Source organism: Carassius auratus, chromosome 17, assembly GCF_003368295.1.
Source record: "Carassius auratus strain Wakin chromosome 17, ASM336829v1, whole genome shotgun sequence".
In the NCBI taxonomy this organism is placed as follows: Eukaryota; Metazoa; Chordata; class Actinopteri; order Cypriniformes; family Cyprinidae; genus Carassius; species Carassius auratus.
The window spans coordinates 1,373,045-1,393,316 of record NC_039259.1 but is presented as its reverse complement, the minus strand read 5'-3'; the positions used below and the strand labels follow the sequence as shown (position 1 = coordinate 1,393,316).

The window sequence follows — 20,272 nt, the reverse complement described above, 5'->3', positions numbered from 1 at the left end:
AGATATACAGCATGATAATGTATATTTTCTGCTCACTAAATTAATCTGTTTTGGTTTTAATTTTTATTTTATTTTATTTTTTTAATTAAGACATTTGTTTATGTTCTTAACATAATAAACACACTGGATGAGAACTGGATTTGTTTAGTTGTGTATTATTTTCTATGGCCAGGTTCATGAAAATATTCTTGGAAAACAAGTTCAAAAGTTTTTTTTAGCTATTTTCTTTAGAATATTTTGGTGTTTTGTATGTCGTTTGATGCAAAGATGTCAGTAAAACAGCTTGTAAACAATGTCACATGTCATTAGAGTCACGTCAGGCAAATCCTTCAGTGTCCACAGCACATTGGTAATCATGTCTTGGTTATTTAATGTATATTTAAATAAATCTGTCATGAAAACAAGTTATGCCAGCCATTAATTATTATATCTATTATCTAGATCTATATTATGTGCAAGTTATAGGGTTCCTAAAGAAAATGTAAATCATATATATATATAAATAAGGAGAGCAGGCCTTTGGAATAAAGTGAGACAGATGATCCAGTTAAAGAAGTGTTGAGTAGCTGCCTCTCTGAAGCAGCCATTAGTTATAATTATTATAATTTTTTTAGCAGTAGCAGGTTGGCTCTTGTCCTGCTGGACGCTGAAATGCTTCTCGACTAGTGTTTTGATGTTGTTGTTGGTCTTCAGTCTCAGGGCTGCGTGTGAAGCTGAGTCGGTGTGTGATGTTGATCTGCTCAGTGATCAGAAGCCGCCGCCGGCTGCAGGAAACTACCAGCTTCAGTTCGCCATCCAGCAGCTGCAGCAGCAGAAGCAGCGATCCAGACAGCTGCTCGACCAGAGCCGCACACGCCACCAGGTAACACACGGAGGACCACACAGGCCTCAATTATAACCGCACAGCCTACTAGATGTGTATTTGACCTGTGCACGTTTTCATATTTTCACTGACAGATACCACATGTACTCACTGTATTTTCTGGAAAATAAGTTCCACATGACTATACGTTACACTGGGATAAAATGTGAGTTTTGAGAGAAATAACACAGACAAGCTGCATCAGTGTTCAAGTCACATTGTATTATTACAGTCTGAAATAATGTAAAATACTGAAATGAAACATTTACAAACATTATAGTGAAAGTGTTTTAATAATACACGTTTAATCGCGTATTTTACTTTCCATCATTCCACAACAAATCCTTTAAATTATTAAGTATTCAGAATGGAATAGAAAAAAAAAAGTATAAAATAATGCTGTCAAACGATAAATCATTAATCGCATCCAAAATAAATGTTTTTATACTCGGTTTGGTGTTTTTCCTCCCTCTGCCATGTTAAGCTAGTGTCCGCATTGCAATGCATGGATGCAGTGATTCATTTAAACACTCCTAGTGCATGTGTGTGTTTTGCATGCTTAATGTTACTTGCGTCATATAACTTGCTGTGAAATATGCTCAAAGCATGGTTCATATGATGAAAAGTGACTTAATGTGAATAATACAGTGGGCAGAACTTGCAATAGCAATGTTCAAAACATCACAGAAGACCAAATGTGTGTTTGCAAAGCGTAAAAACACACATGTATTAATAATCGTGGGACCGCTGACCCTCATGATGAACCTATCTGTGCCATATGCTAGTGTAAACCTAAAAATGACTTTCTTTTGAAGGTTAAAGCAGCCAGAATATTGGATGACTCTTATGACTCTCATTGTAATGTTCCAGTTCCTCCAGTGGAGTGTAGTCTGAATGAAACGTGATCTTCACTCTCAGCTGTGCATGTCACACTTGCCTCAGATCCTGTAAACACCACGTCTCGAGCACCGCCCACTAACATGACTTCATGCACATTTACTTTAGTGGAGTAATTCAGCTATGCTGATGTCACTGTTGTGCGCTGACGTACGTCACTAACTAATGCAATTGGAGATTTGTTTTTCTTGGCACAAGTCGATTGTGTTCAGGAGGGGATTATGGGAAAACGATCCTCACCCCCACAGACTTTTCTGGATGGAGAACTCCTCCCTGATATTGTGAAGCAATCAGTCCGCCGTCTCCAGAGGACTTCATTAAGACACACGACTCTCGGAGGAGACGTCCATCATAGGCCCTCAGCTCACACTGCATTACAATAAACGTGAATGAAATAGTCGCTCATCTGTGTGTGTGTGTGTGTCCGTGTGCGTGTGTGTGTGCGTGTCCGTGTGTGTGTGTGTGTGTGTGTGTGTCCGTGTGTGTGTGCGTGTGTGTGTGCGTGTCCGTGTCCGTGTGTGTGTGTCCGTGTCTGTGTCCGTGTGTGTGTGTCCGTGTCCGTGTCCGTGTGTGTGTGTGTCCGTGTGTGTGCGTGCATGCGTGCGTGTGCGTGTCCGTGTCTGTGTGCATGTCCGTGTGCGTGTGTGTGTGTGTGTGTGTGTGCGTGTGTGTGTGCGTGTGTGTGTGCGTATGTGTCCGTGTGTGTGTGTGTGTGTGTGTGTGTGTGTGTGTGTGTGTGTGTGCGTGTGTGTGCGTATGTGTCCGTGTGTGTGTGTGTGTGTGTGCGTGTGCGTGCTGTTTGTGAGTCAGCGCTGTATCAGTGGATCCTCCCTGATCCTCCCCATGAAGCACTGCTGTTCTTCTGAGACTCGAGCAGCACACATTCATTACTACAGCCACATATAAACATGTTTTCATCCAGAGGGATGAACACAAATAAATAACAGGTCTACATGACTACCGTTCAAAAAAGGATGCAATCATTTGGTCAAAAGTGATGGTAAAGACATTTATAATGTTACTGTAGATTTCTATTGGTAATAAATGCAGTTCTTTTGAACTTTCTGTTCATCTGTGAATCCTGAAATATAAAACTGATCATTTTCCACAAAAATATTGGTCAGCACAACGGTGTTCAACATTGATAATAATCAGAAATATTTGTTGAGCAGTAAATGATCATATTATTCTGATTTCTGAAGATCATGTGACACTGAAGACTAGAGGAATGATGCTGAAAATACAGCGGAGCATCACAGAAATACATTACACTTTAACACAGATTCACACAGAAAACAGATGTTTTTAACTGCAATAATGTCACAGTTTTTACTGTATTTTGATCAGATAAATGCAGTCTTGGCGAGCAGAAGAGACTTCATTTAAGCTTGACTCCAAACTTGTGTCCACTAGTATATTAAGCATGATCGTAATTGCCTGTATGTACATTTAATACGGTACACAGAAAAGCTAATAAATGTAATTCCAGAACAAAGATCTTGCTTTTATGAGCAGCGTTGGTTTGGGTCATCATGTTTTTAGATCTGTTTTGATCGCTTGTTTACATCCTCAAATCATATCTGTCTGGAAGAGTGTTTGTTGCCTGTGTTTGTTGAGTTGCTTTGCTGAGGTAATGCGTTCACAGACATTAAATGGGTGAGAGCAGAGATGGAAAGCGTTGTGATTGCGGTGCTGGTACAGACTCCTCGGCTCCTCTGCTGTTTTGGCCCGGGGCCACCTGGCAGCATTAGAAAGGTGCCCTTTCCTGGCCCTCAGCTCAGAGCCGGCAGCCGGTGAGCCCCGTCCACTCATTCATCAGACACCAGGGGCCTCACAACTCCCTCACGCCAGCGGGACGGAAAGAATGCTTTCTCGTCCCCATTCGAATCAATGAACGGTAGCCAGTAAATGGCATCGTCAGTGTGGAAAATATGTTTACAGTCCAAGCTCTGGCTCAGATGAAGACTTGTCTAAACAAGAATGAAATGTGAAGAATTCCTGTGTTTTGGTATGTCCGATTATAAAGTATTTAGTGGCTGTTATGATGAACCGTGTCATTTCTTTCTTCCATGAGAGTGAATGAACTGGCTCTTGGAAGCTGTTGAGCTTGACCTCGATTGACTCGGAGGAAAAATGCTGCTTTTAATAAAGACTGAGATAAGGTCGTTCCTTCACATCGTTTTCTTCTGCTGGAAGATCTCACTGCATCCTGAAAGAGACCAACAGTTTTAGCACCTCAGATTTAAACAAACATTACAATAGTAAACAAAAAGAAAAAAAAATTATATATACATATATTTATATTTGTGATACTATTTAGACACTAATACATCAGTATTGCATATTAAAGGAATAGTTCACCAAAAAAATTTTATGCTGAAAGTTTGTTCACTCTCAGATCATCCAAGATCAGGATGAGTTTGTGTCTTCATCAGGTTTGTAGAAATGTATCACTGCATCAGTGTCTCATCAGTGGATGCTCTGCAGTGAATGGGTGCCGTCAGAATGAGAGTCTGATAAAAACATCACAATAATCCACAGCACTCCAGTCCATCAGTGAACGTCTCACAAATCAATTAACGTGAATACAAATCCATCAAGACAAATAACTGTTGTTTCTGGCCAACAAAATCTATTATAACACTTCCTCCAGTGAAAAAGTGTTCTGGTCTGAATCAGGAGAGAAATCTGCACAGATCAAGCACTGTTTACAAACTAAAACAAAACTGCTCTAAACAAATATGTGTCTGGATTTTGATGTGAGAGACAGCAGGAGAGGGAATCTATCACTGGATGTGAAGTGTTATCATAGATTGTAACTGGAACAGAAGTGTTATTATAGATTATTATGAATATTATAGCCAGAAGCAACAGTTTAAAGTTAAAGCATCTTAATGGTAGCATTTGATTCATTTCTTACAAACACACAGCTCTTGTCTTCTCCAGATGTTCACTGATGGACTGGAGCTCTGTGGATTACTGTGATGTTTTTATCAGACTCTCATTCTGACGGCACCCATTACTACAAACCTGATCAAGAAACATGCTCATCCTGATCTTGAATGGCCTTAAAGGATATTTTTAGCAAATGTTCATTTTTGGATGAACTATTACAAGAATATATTTCAACCTTAAAATAATTCTGCACACCATCTTTCCACACAAGCATTTATCTTTGAGTAGACTTGAGGAAGTCACTGTCACTCATCTCTCCTCTTTATTTGTGTCTCAGGCCATTCTGTCGTCTCACAGCCTCACCCCTCACGCTCCCAGCAGCCCCCTGACCCAGCCGCTCAGACGCACCTTCACCCAGACGGGCCGCGCCGGGCTCCTCACGCTCACACCCAAACCTCCCAGCAGCGCCCCGAGAGACGGACGCCTGCGCAAGACCACCGCACACACGCTCCACAAGTAAGAGCAATACTGGCTATATAGAGAGAGGATCCTCACATAAAAATATCAATCTCAATTAGTAACTTAATTATGAAAATGTATGCATAAAATAAGCAGACATCTTACTCAAAAACAAGTAATGACAGGGATATGGTTTTGTAGTTATTTCTAACAAAGGCAAATGTAGTACTTTAGGTTTTGATTAAAACTTGTTTTAAGATTGACCATTTTGTAAATGTGCAATTTGTCTTTTTAAATGTTAAATTATAGCTATCATATATATATATATATATATATATATATATATTTATATATATATATGTGTCTGTGTGTGTGTGTGTGTGTGTGTGTGTGTGTATATATATATATATATATATATATATATATATAAACATTATTATTACTCGTAGTAGTATTAGTTAGTTCTTAGTATCTAGTTCGTGTGCCACTCGTCCACTGATGTTTTGAATTTCAAGAGAAAATAAAACTATTCAGGAATGTTTAGAGTTCAGAAATTAACAAAAGCAAAAAATATTATTTGTTTCCAGAGTGACGCTATTGATGTTCAGTCCTGAGCTGAGGTTTGCATTAGTGTTGGTTGTGTAGAAGAACTCAAAAATGTTAATTCCATTTGCATTAATTGTCGGCACACACACACACACACACACATGCCACAGGCCTCTGCCTATTAAGTAAACAGTGGGACGGGCGGCTGGGCCGTGTTTATGCGTGCTGTGGAAACCTGATTTTGTTGAGATTTGCAGACAGACTGGTGGGAGGTGAGCTGCGCTCTTGGACCACAGACCGCTCTTATGTTTCCCACGCTGCACTGCACATTTGGCCCAATTACACACCATTAGCAGAGCTCTGAGATATCAGCGGACGCTTTACTAACAGCCTGTGGCCCACCATGGTCGGGTCGACTCTGTCGTGAAGCCCTGATTGATGAGGTGCAGGGATGAGCATAGTTTTTAAAACAATTATACATGATTTTGTAAAAGATTACCTAAATGTTTCCGATGATTAAAAGTGATTAAGTCAAAAATATAGCCTGAAGGAGCAAATAAACAACAGAAAATGACTCCGATTGCACTAGGACTGAGCAATATAGCTCAGGGCTTCAGACAAAAAAATAAAATAAAAAAATACCTAATTAATTAAGAAGCAATTGGCTCCTGTAAGAAACAAAATTAGGTGCCAAATTATTTTTAGGTACCACAGAATAAATGTGTTTTATTTTATTTATTTATTTTAACCCTTTAACATTTCAGTCCTACCACTGTCGTGTTTATATCTCATCTTTCCTTGACTTTATCAGCATTTTAATCCATCTTGTAGATGTCCTGAGGACTAAGGTTCACTGAACTTAATGTCTTTCCCAATTTAAGAACATAACAAATGATGTGATCACAAAACATTCAGGAAGAAAGGCATTATATGCTCATTTTTAATCTTAACATGTACATTTATATAGTCACCAGTAGCGACCAGAGCAAAAACTTCACTTGCAAATGAATATGTTTGGTCAGCAGTGTGACTGTTTTAGTTGCAGCCTGCTGCTCCGTAGCTGAAGGACAGAAATGAAGTTTGTTAGGTTTTAAAATGTAAAGTTGAGAATGAAGAGAAGCTTTGTGGTTGTTAAACATTATGGTAATGATGTGGTGGTGCACAGCAGCGGTTGTGTTCTGCTGGACGTCATGCATCCACTCAAAACCACAACCAGAACAGATTGTTCAAATGTTTAAAAGTGACATTTGTGAAAAGCTCCAGCATTATTTATTTGCTGACGCCACTTGGTTGATATTTTGTATCTAAAGCAATCCAGACTTTTTTAAAGTGTTTTGGGGCCACTGTAAATACATATAAGGGAAGAGCAATACTGTAAAAATGTAGTTTTTATCAAATGAATACAAAGAAGAATGTTTAATCTTTTAATTAATAATCACCAAAAGAACTGTAAATAATGACTGACATTTACTGACGTAGATGTGTAAACATTTCTAAATAATGAATCAGTGAATCTTTCATTTGAATTGAATCCAATTCACAGAAATCAGAACACGTCTGTTCAAACTCATGTTATGACACGTGAAAATATCATTAAAATACATGATTTACAGGTAACTTAAAAAACAAATAAATAAAAATACACAATGTTGCCATTAAAATAGAAAGTTCAATATACAGCTCACTGATCTGTTCATCTTAATCAGCCGTCCTGTGAAGAAGCGTTGGTTTGTGAATGGTCATTTCAGTTTTACCCAGAGAATCAGTCATTTGGTATTCATTTAATTCCCCCCAAAAACACAGAAGGAGATGTTAGGAAAGTGTGTGAGCTGCTTTTCCACACAATTAAAAGTGTAAAACTGAGCTGACACACATTTCAAAGCAAACAAACAAAGTTTGATTCAGTGTAGCGTATCGAGTTACAAGTTCAACACAAACATTAAAATATATAGGATATAAAAGCATGAACAATGAAAAAATGAGCACCATTCAAACACTGCAACGAAAGTGGATGGTGACTCAAAAAATGACAAACTTTCCCTTTTACTTTTGTCGTATGGAAAAGAGCACTGTGACGGTGAAGGACAACTTCTTCATCTTTGTAACTTATTTAAAGGTCTTTCCTATGGAAAGAGAGGATGGTTGTGAGATACAGTTGAGCAGGACTGTGTGAGGATCAGGAAGATTTCATCACTCTTCTCAGGATATAGAGAGAGAGAGAGCGTCCTGAGTAAATGACACTGCTTGGAAGGGCAGACGAGGGAGAGGCAGGAAATGGAGGTAATTCCTGAACGGCTGAATTAAGAGAGAGCCATTAGAGAGCTATCAGAGACGGCTGGAGACAGAGGAGGGTTATTCAGAGTTAAAGCAGTGTTTGCTCGTGGCCTGTGCCCTGTTTACTCTCTCCGTGTGGAATTCCTGAGCCCCTCACTCTCTCCGCTGCTCTGCATTCTTGTGGTTGGCCTGTGTGACATGGGAAAGTGTGGGAAGAACGGAAGCCCGAAAACCAAAAATTCACAGGATGGAAACACTGATCCGACAAAAGAGTTGAAGAGAAATGGAGGATAAGAGACAGGTGAAGAAACAGAGCCAATCCAGGAGGAGTCTGACTGGAAGGGCGAAAGCTCTCTGGAGTTACCAGTGTTATTTAAAAAAAAAGTCAGAATTGTGAGATATAAACTTGCAATTTCAAGAAAAAAGTACGTTTTTTATAAATATAAAAAAAAATTGTTAACTATAATTAAATTAATTATAACATAATTAATGGTTTCTTTGATGAATGGCCCCTGCATAATCAAACTAAATTAACTACGACTGTCGTGATTAAAGTTAAATGTGAAAATGAATAAAAAAGCGTTGATTGTGGCATTTCATTAAGATCAGCTCAGATTGCATCAGATTTATTTTTATGCATTGTTTTTTGCAGCGTTGATCATTATAACCAGGACCACATGGAGGTTTTTAGATTAGTCACCGGAGAAGAAGAAATTCACTGGAAACATTCTGCCCTCACAAATTCATTTGTCATAAACAGACAAGTTCATATTCAGTGTAAGAGGATCATTGTGCAGTGTGTACAGCTTCTCTAGTAGTTTTTAAGAGGAAGAATTGAACTCATTGACCACCTCAGTGATGGGGAAGGTTTTTTTTGCACTTCTTGTTGCTAAAATAGCCAATGTGAAGTCTTGAATTTGTGATGCATAAAAATAGAATAAACTAATTCAGAAAAATTGTTCTGCTGTTTAGCCTAAAGTAATATGACCTGCCTTTCTCTACACACAAACTCTTCAAAATTATCAGTTTTATTTCATAGAGTAAAAACATCTGTATTTAAAATGCTATTACTCTTGAGTATTTAATTAAAGCAAGAGTTAAAGGAATATGATGTAGACTGAAAAAAGTTTTGAAGCCGGCAGATGAATGAAAAAGATGATACAGACGAATGCTGAACAAAGAGGGAAAGATGATTGTTAACAGAATTAGGGCCGTTTGCTTTGGTTTTCACAGGACTGTACTGTTTGATTACCCAGCACACTTCAGGAGGTGTGTGTGTGTGTGTGTGTGTGTTTCACACTAGACTTAAAGGAAAAGATCACCCAAAAATGAAAATCTACTCATTATTTGTTTTTACTCATTATTTGGCAGTTAATTAATCAAGCTTTAATGGGTTAGTTCAGCCCAAAAAAACCTACAGAGGGCCTTTGTTCACCCCCGGAGCCCTGTTAGACACTTTTTATTAATGGATGAGCTTTTTATTAAACTTCTATTGGACCGATGCAGTGCAACACCTGCTGAGGGACATCAAACAGCTTGACAGATCAAAGACAATTATTAAAATAACTCCCAACTGGATTCGTATGAAAGGAGAAAGTCATATACACCTAGGATGACTTCAGCAGTAATTTATGCGCTAATTTTCATTTTTGGCTGAACTAACCCTTTCAGAACGAATGTAAACATCTCCTAAAATAATCTTTTGCGACTCTTGCTGTTTATTTCCCTAGTGTTGTAAAGGCATAAAGACTGACTCAAACTCTGTGTTCATGAGGTGAATATCTCTGTTCTGGTTTTTGCCAGCTGACACATGAGTATGATGTCATGCTCCAGGGCTTCTGTTTTGAATAAATTATAACAAATAATAATCGTTTGGAAATGTCAAAATAAACCATCTACTCCAGTTTCCCACATCAGGGCTAATCTGCAGATGTGAAGTCTGAAACGGCTAATAGATGTGAATGAACTACTGTAGATGAGTCACGCTCTTTATTAGTAATCAGTAACAAAACTGTAGTTATCATAAAACCAGTCATATTTCAAAGCATGTCAAGAGCTTATACAACTGAAAAGACTTTAAATATGAGTTGTAATTGCACTGTCAAATAATATATCGATTTTTTTGAGGATTATAATAAAACTAAAAATTCTTAAAGTATACTTGAAAAGATATTTGTAAAATGTACTTATGTACAGTAATGAAGTAAAGCTACTCCGTTACTGTCCACCACTGATAAATCTCCACTTCCAGGAGCACAGACCTGCTGCTTAAAATCTTCTTTTGTGCTTCACAAGAAGAAGAAGGCTTTTGAAGAATCTTAATTTACAGGCTATTGAGTTGAGTTAACAAGCTCCACACATACAGTCCTTCGACATCTGACCAACCAACACTAACGCTCCTAAACTCCACTGAAGTGTGCTTTCCTGTGCAGAGAGGTTTCTATCTGTGCTGCTGGCCCGGGCTCCAGCCACCAAATGAAAGGACAACTGTGTGGACCCTACAAGGCAGCACTGTGCACCCTCATTAGTGTGCTAATGCGGCTCTGGCGAGCTCCCGTCCTGCTTCTGGAGCTTAATACCAGCTGAGCTTTATTTATTGTTCCCAAAAAATGCTTAGCGGATTTAACGTGCAAAGTTACAGGCATGTTGGGCCCTGTTTGTGCCTCAGATAATTGCACTGGCTCTCAGTGGCCAAGCCTTGTGTGAGAGAGGCCACATTATTCTGCTTGTTTATTAGGGAGCGGCGTGATGATGGAGGTCAGGGCTATTGAACTCACGGCTTAGGACTCAAAAGCCAAAGAAACAGCAGAATGATGGCATTCTATGGGATTGTGATATAATCAGTGTCTGATGCACTGTGGGTAAATCACTGTCTAGTTCATTATTCTGCTGTATTGGTGTAGGTCATTTACAAACATCATGTTTGAAACAACACAAGGCTCTCAAACATGTTGTTATTTTTTTACTTTTACGCTACCTTAAATCCAGTAAAAGCTCTTTACGTGTAATCGTAGAAACGTCCTGCTGCTTCTTTTGTCATTCTGCTGTCAAATCTTGATTGACCATCAGTTCATACTTGTAGGACTTTCTTTCTTCTGCACAAAACAAATGTTTTAAAGAATGTTGGTGACCATAGACATTGTACAGAAAGACTGAGATGATGAAACTATGACTGTAATCAGGAGGAGTGAGGTGTGATGTGATGCTAATGATCAGTGTGTCTGTCCATCCACAGGAAAGCATTACCTGAGCCTCCAGCCGGTCAGAGCAGCAGCAGTGGACAGCATGTGGTGTATGAGACTGTGTGTGCCAAGACAGGTGAGGAAACACACACACACACACACACTTCCTGTGACTGACCGGCAAGCTCAGTACTGTGTGTCAGGTTGATCTTCAGACTCGTGCAGGTTGAATGCTGCTATTTTAATGACATAGTGACCATCCCAGCGTTTGGTTTGATGCGTGTGAGCTGCTGTTGGTGAGTAGACCTGTGAACATGATCTGAGGGTCTGATCTCTCATATGAAGCTCCGTCACCTGCCATGCATTATTCATGCACAGGTGAGGTTTGATGCAGAGAAGCTTTAGTTTCATCATGCTGATTTCAGGGATTTGATTGGCTGGGTGTAAATTATTAAAGCTTAAACACATTCTGAGTTGAACTGTAGGATCACTCTGAAGAGCTTCTGCTCACCACAGCTGCATTTATTTCAGCAAAAATACAGTAGACACTGGTATTGTGAAATAACTTTGCAATTTATAAGTAAGTGTCCTCTATTGAAGTATGTTTCCACAAAAGAATAAAAATGTCAAAAGGTAATTGTGACTTATCACATTTCTCTCAGTTCTGACTTCTTTTTCTCAGAATTGTGAGAGATACAGTAAGCCTGCAATTGAGATATAAGTCCAATTCTGAGGGAAGAAAGACTGCTTTCTTATGATTGTGAGTGTGTATGTCACAAATATGACTTTATAACTCGCAATTCTGATTAAAAAAAAAAAGTATAAAAGTGTAAAAAGTCAGTTAGCCCTTTTTTTTTTTTTTGTGGTGTAAACGGGCTTCTATAGTTTTCTACTTTAATGTATTGTAAACTGAAATGTATTTCTGTGATGCTCCGCTGTATTTTCAGCATCATTCCTCCAGTCTTCAGTGTCACATGATCTTCAGAAATCAGAATAATATGATCATTTACTGCTCAACAAACATTTCTGATTATTATCAATGTTGAACACAGTTGTGCTGCACAATATTTTTTTGATACATTTTAATTTTCAGGATTTACAGATCAAAGTTCAAAAGAACAGCATGTATTTGAAATAAAAATCTTTTGTAACATTATACATTTGACTTTTGATCAATTGAATGTGTCCTGTTGAATACAAGTATTAATTTAATTGCGCTGCTGTACATGAATGGCACCTGAAGTTGAAACAGATCCAGAGCTGAGTGTTTTATCAGATGACGCTATTGAAAGCGCTGTCCATCAGGTGCAGGGGAGCGCGTGTGAAGAGCACTAGATGTTGTTTTAGCTGGGCTCTGATGGACTCTGACAGGGAGTTAGCACTGATCCATACGGCTGCATTCTCTGAGATCAGCCGTCGACACACATCAGCCTCACCTCAGCCCCTCGCACATTAGCAGTAAACAGCTCTCTATTGTTGCCATGTCTTTCACACAGATTCCTGCCAAATGCTTTCAAACCATCTGGCTGGACATTCACTCTTCATGTTCAACCTTTGGCTCAATGCTGGCTCAGATATGTGAAGAAGTTTGTTTTGAGATCAGTCTGATGTGTGCTGCCGAACACATGAACACACGTCGAGGCACATTCCAGCACAAAATCAACCGCTAAAACAGTGATGACAATAATGGAACAATATATGTCTTTACTGTCATTTTTAATCAATTTAACACATTCTTTGCTGTAAAAAACAACAACAACATACTGACCCCAGCCTTTTGGCCAATACTTTGTGTTACAAAAGATTTCTGTTTTTTTATATATGCCTTTCTTTTTAACTTTTTGTTAATTAATATATCACAGTTTCCACAGAAATTTTGAGCAGCACAACTGTTTTCAACATTGATAATAATCAGAAATGTTTCTTGAGCAGTAAATGATCATATTATTCTGATTTCTGATGATCATGTGACACTGAAGACTGGAGGAATGATGCTGAAAATACAGCGGAGCAATTTTTATAAAAAAAATAAACAAATCTTAAAACATTTGATCAATACAGGCATACATATACACACACACACACACATATACACATATATATATATATGAGCCATTCTACAGAATTGGTTTAAAGTCAGAGTTGAAAACGCCTTAAAAATATGTGTTTTTCCACAAATATTTGGGTTTTATGTATGCATATTGTATAATATCCAAGGTATACATTTCTAGTAATTATGCAGTAATTTTATATTGTATTTTCAGAAAGTTTTGGAATATTTGCCCTCTCCTCAAATTTGTGTCTAATGAAACAGTTATAATAATTTAATTAGAAGGATTATAGTGACCTATTAAGATTTTGCCTACATCTAGATTGTATTTATGTATTATTTGCTATTTCATTCAAACTTTTATCAGAGGTAAATCAATAATAATTACATTTTAACAACTAATATTTTAATTGTTATTTATGAAATTTGTTGTATTTTGAATCCAGATTTTCTCTGTAAATGGCAAAAAGTTGATCAAACATGTCGTTCATCAGATGAAAACTGTAACTAAATGAGAGTATGTCAACCAGAAAATGAAGCTTTTCGTCTTCATTGGGAGTTGTATGCTTAGGGACATTTTGCTGTGTTTTGTTTGGGTTTAGGAAAAGTAATCAGATAAATGAAATTGCCCATCCTCTCAGGATTCCTGGAATCAGTGTTACAAGGACCCCAGGAGCATGCTATGAACACCATCACAGCGATGAAAGCTTCAGATCTGAAACCTAAAGATGTCCGAGTTCTGTTCCCTGCAACTGATCCTCGACTGCCATTGGCTCATCTGTGTTTGAGGGGAGGGGCTCACCGATAGGTCCATTCTATGGGATAACACAAAAAACCCCCGAAAAAAACAAAGATGTCACTATCAAAACACCACCAAATGTATTGATAGTGACGATTTTAGATACTTTTGATCCTAGTTCAAAGATGCTAATCAGCACATGGTAAGCTAGCACAGTTCTGAACAGTTGTACAATTATAACAACTAAAAGTATACTCAGTTGCAGAAAAAGGTGTTCGGTAGTGACATTCCTTAAAGTTACACACACTTTTGAATGCGTTTACATCAAAATGAAGAGACCCATCTACACACACCTTGATGTTATGAGAGAGGGGGACACAGGAATATTTCCTGATCATAAATTTATGGGTTTAGCTAAAATCGGTCGCAGTCAATAGACTGTGGTGGTGGTGACGTGTAAAATGTGGGATACATTTTTTACATAAAGTATCATATTTTACAAAGAAAATATAAAATAAATTTTTTTGGATCTAAAAAAAGGACAATGGAAAAAAACAAAACAAAAAATCTATGTAATTTTCGTAAGTTGAAATTTATGAGTTAGGGTTCGGGACAGCCACCTCCCAGTCGAAAGAACCCAATAAATGTTAATTTTATATATATAGCTTACTAATACTGTGAATATTATTGTGGGTTTCAATAGATAATAGAAAGATCTTAATAAACATCTAAGATTTAAATACTTTAAGGCATTTTAAATGCATTTTTTGGTTGTTGGGACAGCAGTTTGCATTAGTTCTGTAGAATGGCCCATACACACTCAAATAGTTTTGTAAAAATGTAAAAAATCTTATGGTTGTAAAATAATTTCTCTCTGTTTTGATGTTATGGTTAACTGTGATCCTGTCGTGTATTATTTGACTTTGAATGCATCAGAAGAAAGCAGCATGTTTTCTTCATCCACCGGCTCTTCTCTGAGCTTCCAGCGGTCGAATCACTGGACTGGAAGCCATGCGCAATGTTTTGGTTCTCCTGTGCCGCAAGGGCTCATGGAGCAGCACAATAAACAGTGTGTGGAGAGGGAGTGAAAGGGAGTAGTGTTCAGCAGCTCTGGGAAGGTCTTTACTGCTGTGGGATCTCTTATCAAACACTCCAGTATGATCCACACATCTGCTGCTGGTCAGTTTTACTTGGATCTCGATGAGGATTTCAGAGATCCACACACATGCACCAGTAAAGAACTGAAAGAATCAGTGATCATGTTCTTCTCACGCATCATTTGATCATCAGTGCATGTTCCAAAATAAATGTTTGTCTTCTCAATCCTTCATCTGAAATAATAATGTGCATTCTCTACTGTAATGTAATGACGATAGAAGTCATCAAGACATCTGTATTTCTATAGCCCTTATTACAGTACAGATTGTCAAAGTAGTCTCACAGTCACAAACAGAAAAAACATCAGAACTAATAGATTGTGATGTAAAGTAGCTCTAAAAAGACAATACTGTCAGTGATTAGCCAAGTCACTTACTATAAGTTGTTGCTTTATTTCTCGGGGGAAGGCAGTCGTTATTCAACTTGTGTCAGTTTCATGTTAGTTCAGTTCAGTCAGCAGTGCCTCATTTTGATTAAGTGCCCATTAGATGTGATCAGGGTTGGAAATGAAGAGGCTTGGGGGGAAATGCCACCAAAATAAACAAAAATGCAAGAAAATGCCCCTGCCCCATGACTGTCATGATGAAAGTGAAATGTAAAATGAATGAGTGGTGTAAATCAGGTGTAGCCAAGCTTTAGCCATATGGTTTTACTGGCAAAAAGCAGAAATAGCACTCTAGAGACTTTGGCACAAGAAGTGCACTTTTGTTCTTTAAGTGTTACGAGGGGCACTAAAAACATTTAGTCTCACTATTAACTACTGTAGCTGCTTATGGGCATCCATATTACTAGTGTATAGCTGTTTATTAGTCCTTATAAAGCACATTTTATTCACTTAATCCTGCCCCCTTAACGACTACCTTAACTATTAACAAGCAGCAACTTTTAAAAGCTAAAGTCGTAGTTAATAGCTAGATAACAGTGAGAATTAGTCCCCAAACTAAAGTGTGACCGAAAAACATGCAGTGTAAAGTTGTGACATTTGATTATTTTTACGACAAAAAAAGTGTCAAGCATTGCAAAAATACTATTTTTATTTTGAAGATTGAAAACACCTTTGAAATGATTCGCCCCTGGATTATATATCACGGAGCATCGTCAGTGATTTAGTTTCCAGATCAGAACTACAATCAGCCTGAAACTCAGTTACAGCTCAAACATGTGTGTCTGTGTGTTCACAGGTCTGTCAGTGTACAGTAAACTCTTCCACACTCAGGGCTCCAGGAACAGATGAACGAGGTCAGAGGTCAGCAGCTTTGTGGGATCACATGACACACTGAGATCGAGAGACAACACGGACATGAAGAGTTCACCTCTTCACTCTCAATATGATGTCTTCTGATAATCATTATTTCCCTCCCAACCGGCCTTATGTGTCTTTTTTGAGTGTGTGATTGTACGTGAAATCCTTCTCTTTGAGTGGATCTGTTCCACAGTCTGAAGGCGTCCTGCTTCTCGCAGTCTCGAATGTGCAGTTGTCCAGCCGTCATTATCACCGCACATCTGATGCCATGTGAAGGTTGTGCGGACTGACGGCTCACAACAGCTGCGACACGTGCAGCAACAGCAGACCCGAGATCACGAGAGCACCCACCCATCACGTTTATCCATGTTTACATGTACAGATCGAAGATGTAGACTCCTGAGTCAAGAGCTTTCAGCACCGCTAACAACTTCTGTTCAAGTGCCTGGGTTCAGGTGAGAGGAACCGCTGGAGCAGCTCTGATCTGCAAACTAGAAACATCGACGTCCAGGTAAAGCTGGGATGAGTTTCTGTGCAACTAAACACTTGACCATATTTGACCAATGTCCTGGTAATACTTGATGCACTGTGATCAGCACTACTGTGCTGAAGGGATGACATTGTGTTTTCAGTTTGATTTTAGTTTAACACTTCACTTTAAGTTCCTGGCCAAAACTGAATTAATGACAGGGCCTCATTCATGCAGCAGAAACGGATCACTTTTCTTATCATAATATCGGTTGATGAAAAAACAGTTTACAAGAATTCATATTGCGTTTCATGAATGAGGCCGATTATGCAAGATTGAATTTATGCAACATACAGTTTTATTCTCAGGATTTTAATGTTTTAGTTTGTACAGTATTTGTATAGCATTTTTTTTCTCCTGAATTTACGCATGACCAGATGAAACTTGACCAATTATTTGTGCATTTACGTTACTGTACCTTTTTAGCATGGAGGAAATTTCAGCTAATTTGTGTGATAACTTTTGTTTTAAGAAAAAAAAATACTGTTAAAGCGAGCTATGCAATCTGGATGTGTGCACCCTTTTAGCAGTCGAGATGATGTGGATTCTCTGAAACTCATGACAAACTCTTTTTGTCCAAGACTGTTTAATTAAAAAAAGTGTTTTCAGGAGTAATAGCAGTAAAAACATTAGCAGTTTGTGATCTAAAAAGTTCATGTGTCAGCATACGTCATTTCCAAACATCAGCTTCATTGAAGAACTATAAAAATCCCTAAAACTTCTGCCGAGTGACAGAGGTAAACATAAGTCAAAACACATTGTTTTCTCAAAAGATTTCTTTCCAGCATGTTTGTATTAACATTTACACCGTCGCATTAGACAAACGGTGCCGATTACACACTACAACGTTCAGTCTGGGAAATGGCGTGCTCAAATGCGTTACACGAAAACACAAGGGTCGGCGCATGTCGATCAGTGTCGTCCTCAGTGAAGCCGCTGTGGATCTTACAAAGGTCAGCGTTCACAAATGCCCTTGAGGTTCGCCGTTAAAAGAGCTGACCAAAAAATACACATTAAAAGTGGACAAGTCACTTCAAACGTCAAACTAGAAGTCCAAGGGATCGTAGGGCAGCGTACTTTCTAGTGCTTAGAGAAGCCTCTGGCTCCCGGGTTGGATGTGGGTGAGAAGGATGTATAGAGGTATTCATTCAAGAGTCCAGTTCCTGGCACGCACCCTTCCTGTCGCCCCTCGAGCGCTGGAACCCGTGTCGGGCTCAGGGCCGGGGTCTCAGGCCCCTCAGCTGCACTTGCAGGATTTGACGATCATGTTGGAGAGCTGCTCCACTTTAGGCGTTCGGCCCACGTAGTAGAGGATGGTGAGCGGCTCCAGGTCTTGAGGAACGCAGCAGGGGGAAGCGGACGCCTCGGGGTTCAGCGTGTTGTACAGGCTCAGCAGCTGCAGAGAAACCAGGAGACACATTGTAATGGGAAGAGACACTGGGAGGTGAGGGTATCCAACCCTCTCCATTGACTTTGTATTGTGGGAAGCTGCCTCCTTTTCATTTCTGACTCATTAACAGAACAATGTCTAAAAGCTGCCATGTGACAAGTTGTACAGTAAACAAGCTTAAAAAACCATAACTACATTATTATGAGATGTCGATTCGTTTAGGACACAAATAGTTGTAAATGTCAGGGTATTTCACATTGGGGCGTTTAGTTGGATCATTTCTCAGACAAAAAGAAAGTAAGGAAAAGGGGCACTGGTATAGACTAATACAATTTAGTTTCTTAATATATCTCCTCCTCTCAGATTCACATAGGGTGGTGAAATAATCTTTGACATGGTTCAAAATAATAAATGGTTCCTGTCATCGATTACGTTTCCTTCCAGTGGGCGCAGTTCTCAGAGTAATATGGCACGTTGCGTTCTACTTTTGTGTCCTAAATGCACATTTTTTGGGTGGACAGCTTATAAAAACATAGTTCTGGGTTTTTTGGTTTGTTTACTGTACACCATGTCCCACAGCAGCTTTAAAGTATTGTTCTGTTCTTTGTTAAGAGTCAGAAATGAGAAGGAAGCAGCTTCCTGCAATACAAAATCAATGGAGAGCGTTGTTGAGCGTGGTTTTCAGATTATGATGCGTGTTGCTCTGTCTCCAGACCCACACTTGCAGTCTTTACACTTGACTACTTATATGACATATTTCCTGTATTTGGCCTAAGTGTCCAAGTGAGGATGAAGACCTGAAGAGACACACTTATGTTGTAAAAATGCAAGCGTTTACATAGCTTTATTTTTATTTTAAATACTTTGCATTTCTCAAATGAGCTTCTGAATGTATGTTAAGTAATCCCAATAACATGACTCAATTTAATTTGTGAAGTGATAAAAAAAAGAGCAAATGTTGTACACCACTACTTATCTTTGCACCAATAAATCATGCAACTTTGTTTTTTTACTAAATTATATAATACCTAATTAGTCTGTTATATTCATATTTAACTTAAAAGTTAATTTATTTAATCTGAAAAGTTTCCGTGACCTCGCAAGATCTTGGCCAAAAGTGAGTTTTGAAGACTTGGGAAAGTCTTGCGCACTTACTTCTGTCGCGCGGGGCACACTTTCAAGTGGCTAAGACCACAAGTGTGGGTATTTGGACAGGGTTAGTCAAGTCACATTTGCTTCTATAGCACTTTCTACAATACAGATTAATGCCTTCATCTTCAATACAATGAGTGGAAACAGAGACAGACAATCAAGAATCTGAAAAGCACCATAAAAATAGTCCATATGATTTTTATTTATTTTTTTCCTTCATCTGAAATCTTCTTAAGTTCTGTGATGATACTTGTGAGGAACAGACTGATAAATGACCAGTGAAATAATGGTAATGGTATTGCACTGACTAAAATCTCATTTGATATTCTTAAATCTTGGAATAGCAGTGATCAGATACGAGTTGCACAGGAAGCGATGCCACTTGGCATCATTGACGTCTTGTCTGATGTTATCTGTCTTGAAGCAGCAAATTTGTATTTATGCAAACAAGTGGAAGTTTTGGAATAGCATCTGTTTCTCACACAAAGCATCATGTGACTTAAGAAGACCGTGTCTTGATCTGGTGGTCCTGGTCTCAAGACATCTTGGTCTGAGACTCAAGGATTCTTTAGCCTAAACCTCTATGTTTTATGGTGCTTTTTTGGACATCTTTCCATTTCATTTATTTGTATTGCAAAGAGCAGCTTGGACATTCTTTAGTCCTTTTTTCCATGAAAGTCACGTGTTTAAAGCGACATTTAGGTTGTAAAGGTGTGAAGGGGAATCTCACCGAGCTGTGCGTGGTGTCGGCGCTGCGGAGATACGGGCACGGCCCGGAGCAGAAGTTGGCGTGATACCCTTTCGGCTCGTGGATCCACCTCCAGCCCAGATCCTGCCGGAGTCAATGTACAGCGGCCGAACGCAGCAGTTCTCCTCATAGTTTCTGAAAGCAGAAG

General features: G+C 38.7%; 2 protein-coding genes across 3 annotated transcripts in view; one reads left to right on the top strand and one right to left on the bottom strand.

Moving 5' to 3' along the window:
• Positions 1-17,342, top strand: part of LOC113116938 (tubulin tyrosine ligase-like family, member 5) — a 102,564-nt gene extending 85,222 nt beyond the window's left edge. For both annotated transcript variants that reach the window (XM_026285245.1, XM_026285246.1), the window contains exons 28-31: positions 694-862; positions 4,992-5,170; positions 11,169-11,251; positions 16,244-17,342. In XM_026285245.1, the coding sequence (XP_026141030.1) occupies positions 694-862; positions 4,992-5,170; positions 11,169-11,251; positions 16,244-16,296 (484 nt within the window). In that variant the 3' untranslated portion in view covers positions 16,297-17,342. The remainder of the gene's footprint in view (positions 1-693; positions 863-4,991; positions 5,171-11,168; positions 11,252-16,243) is intronic.
• A 61-nt stretch (positions 17,343-17,403) lies between these two features.
• Positions 17,404-20,272, bottom strand: part of LOC113117836 (transforming growth factor beta-3-like) — a 4,986-nt gene continuing 2,117 nt past the window's right edge. The window contains 3 exon segments of the mRNA XM_026286764.1: positions 17,404-18,230; positions 20,107-20,216; positions 20,219-20,259. Coding sequence (XP_026142549.1) covers positions 18,072-18,230; positions 20,107-20,216; positions 20,219-20,259 — 310 coding nt within the window. The 3' untranslated portion in view covers positions 17,404-18,071.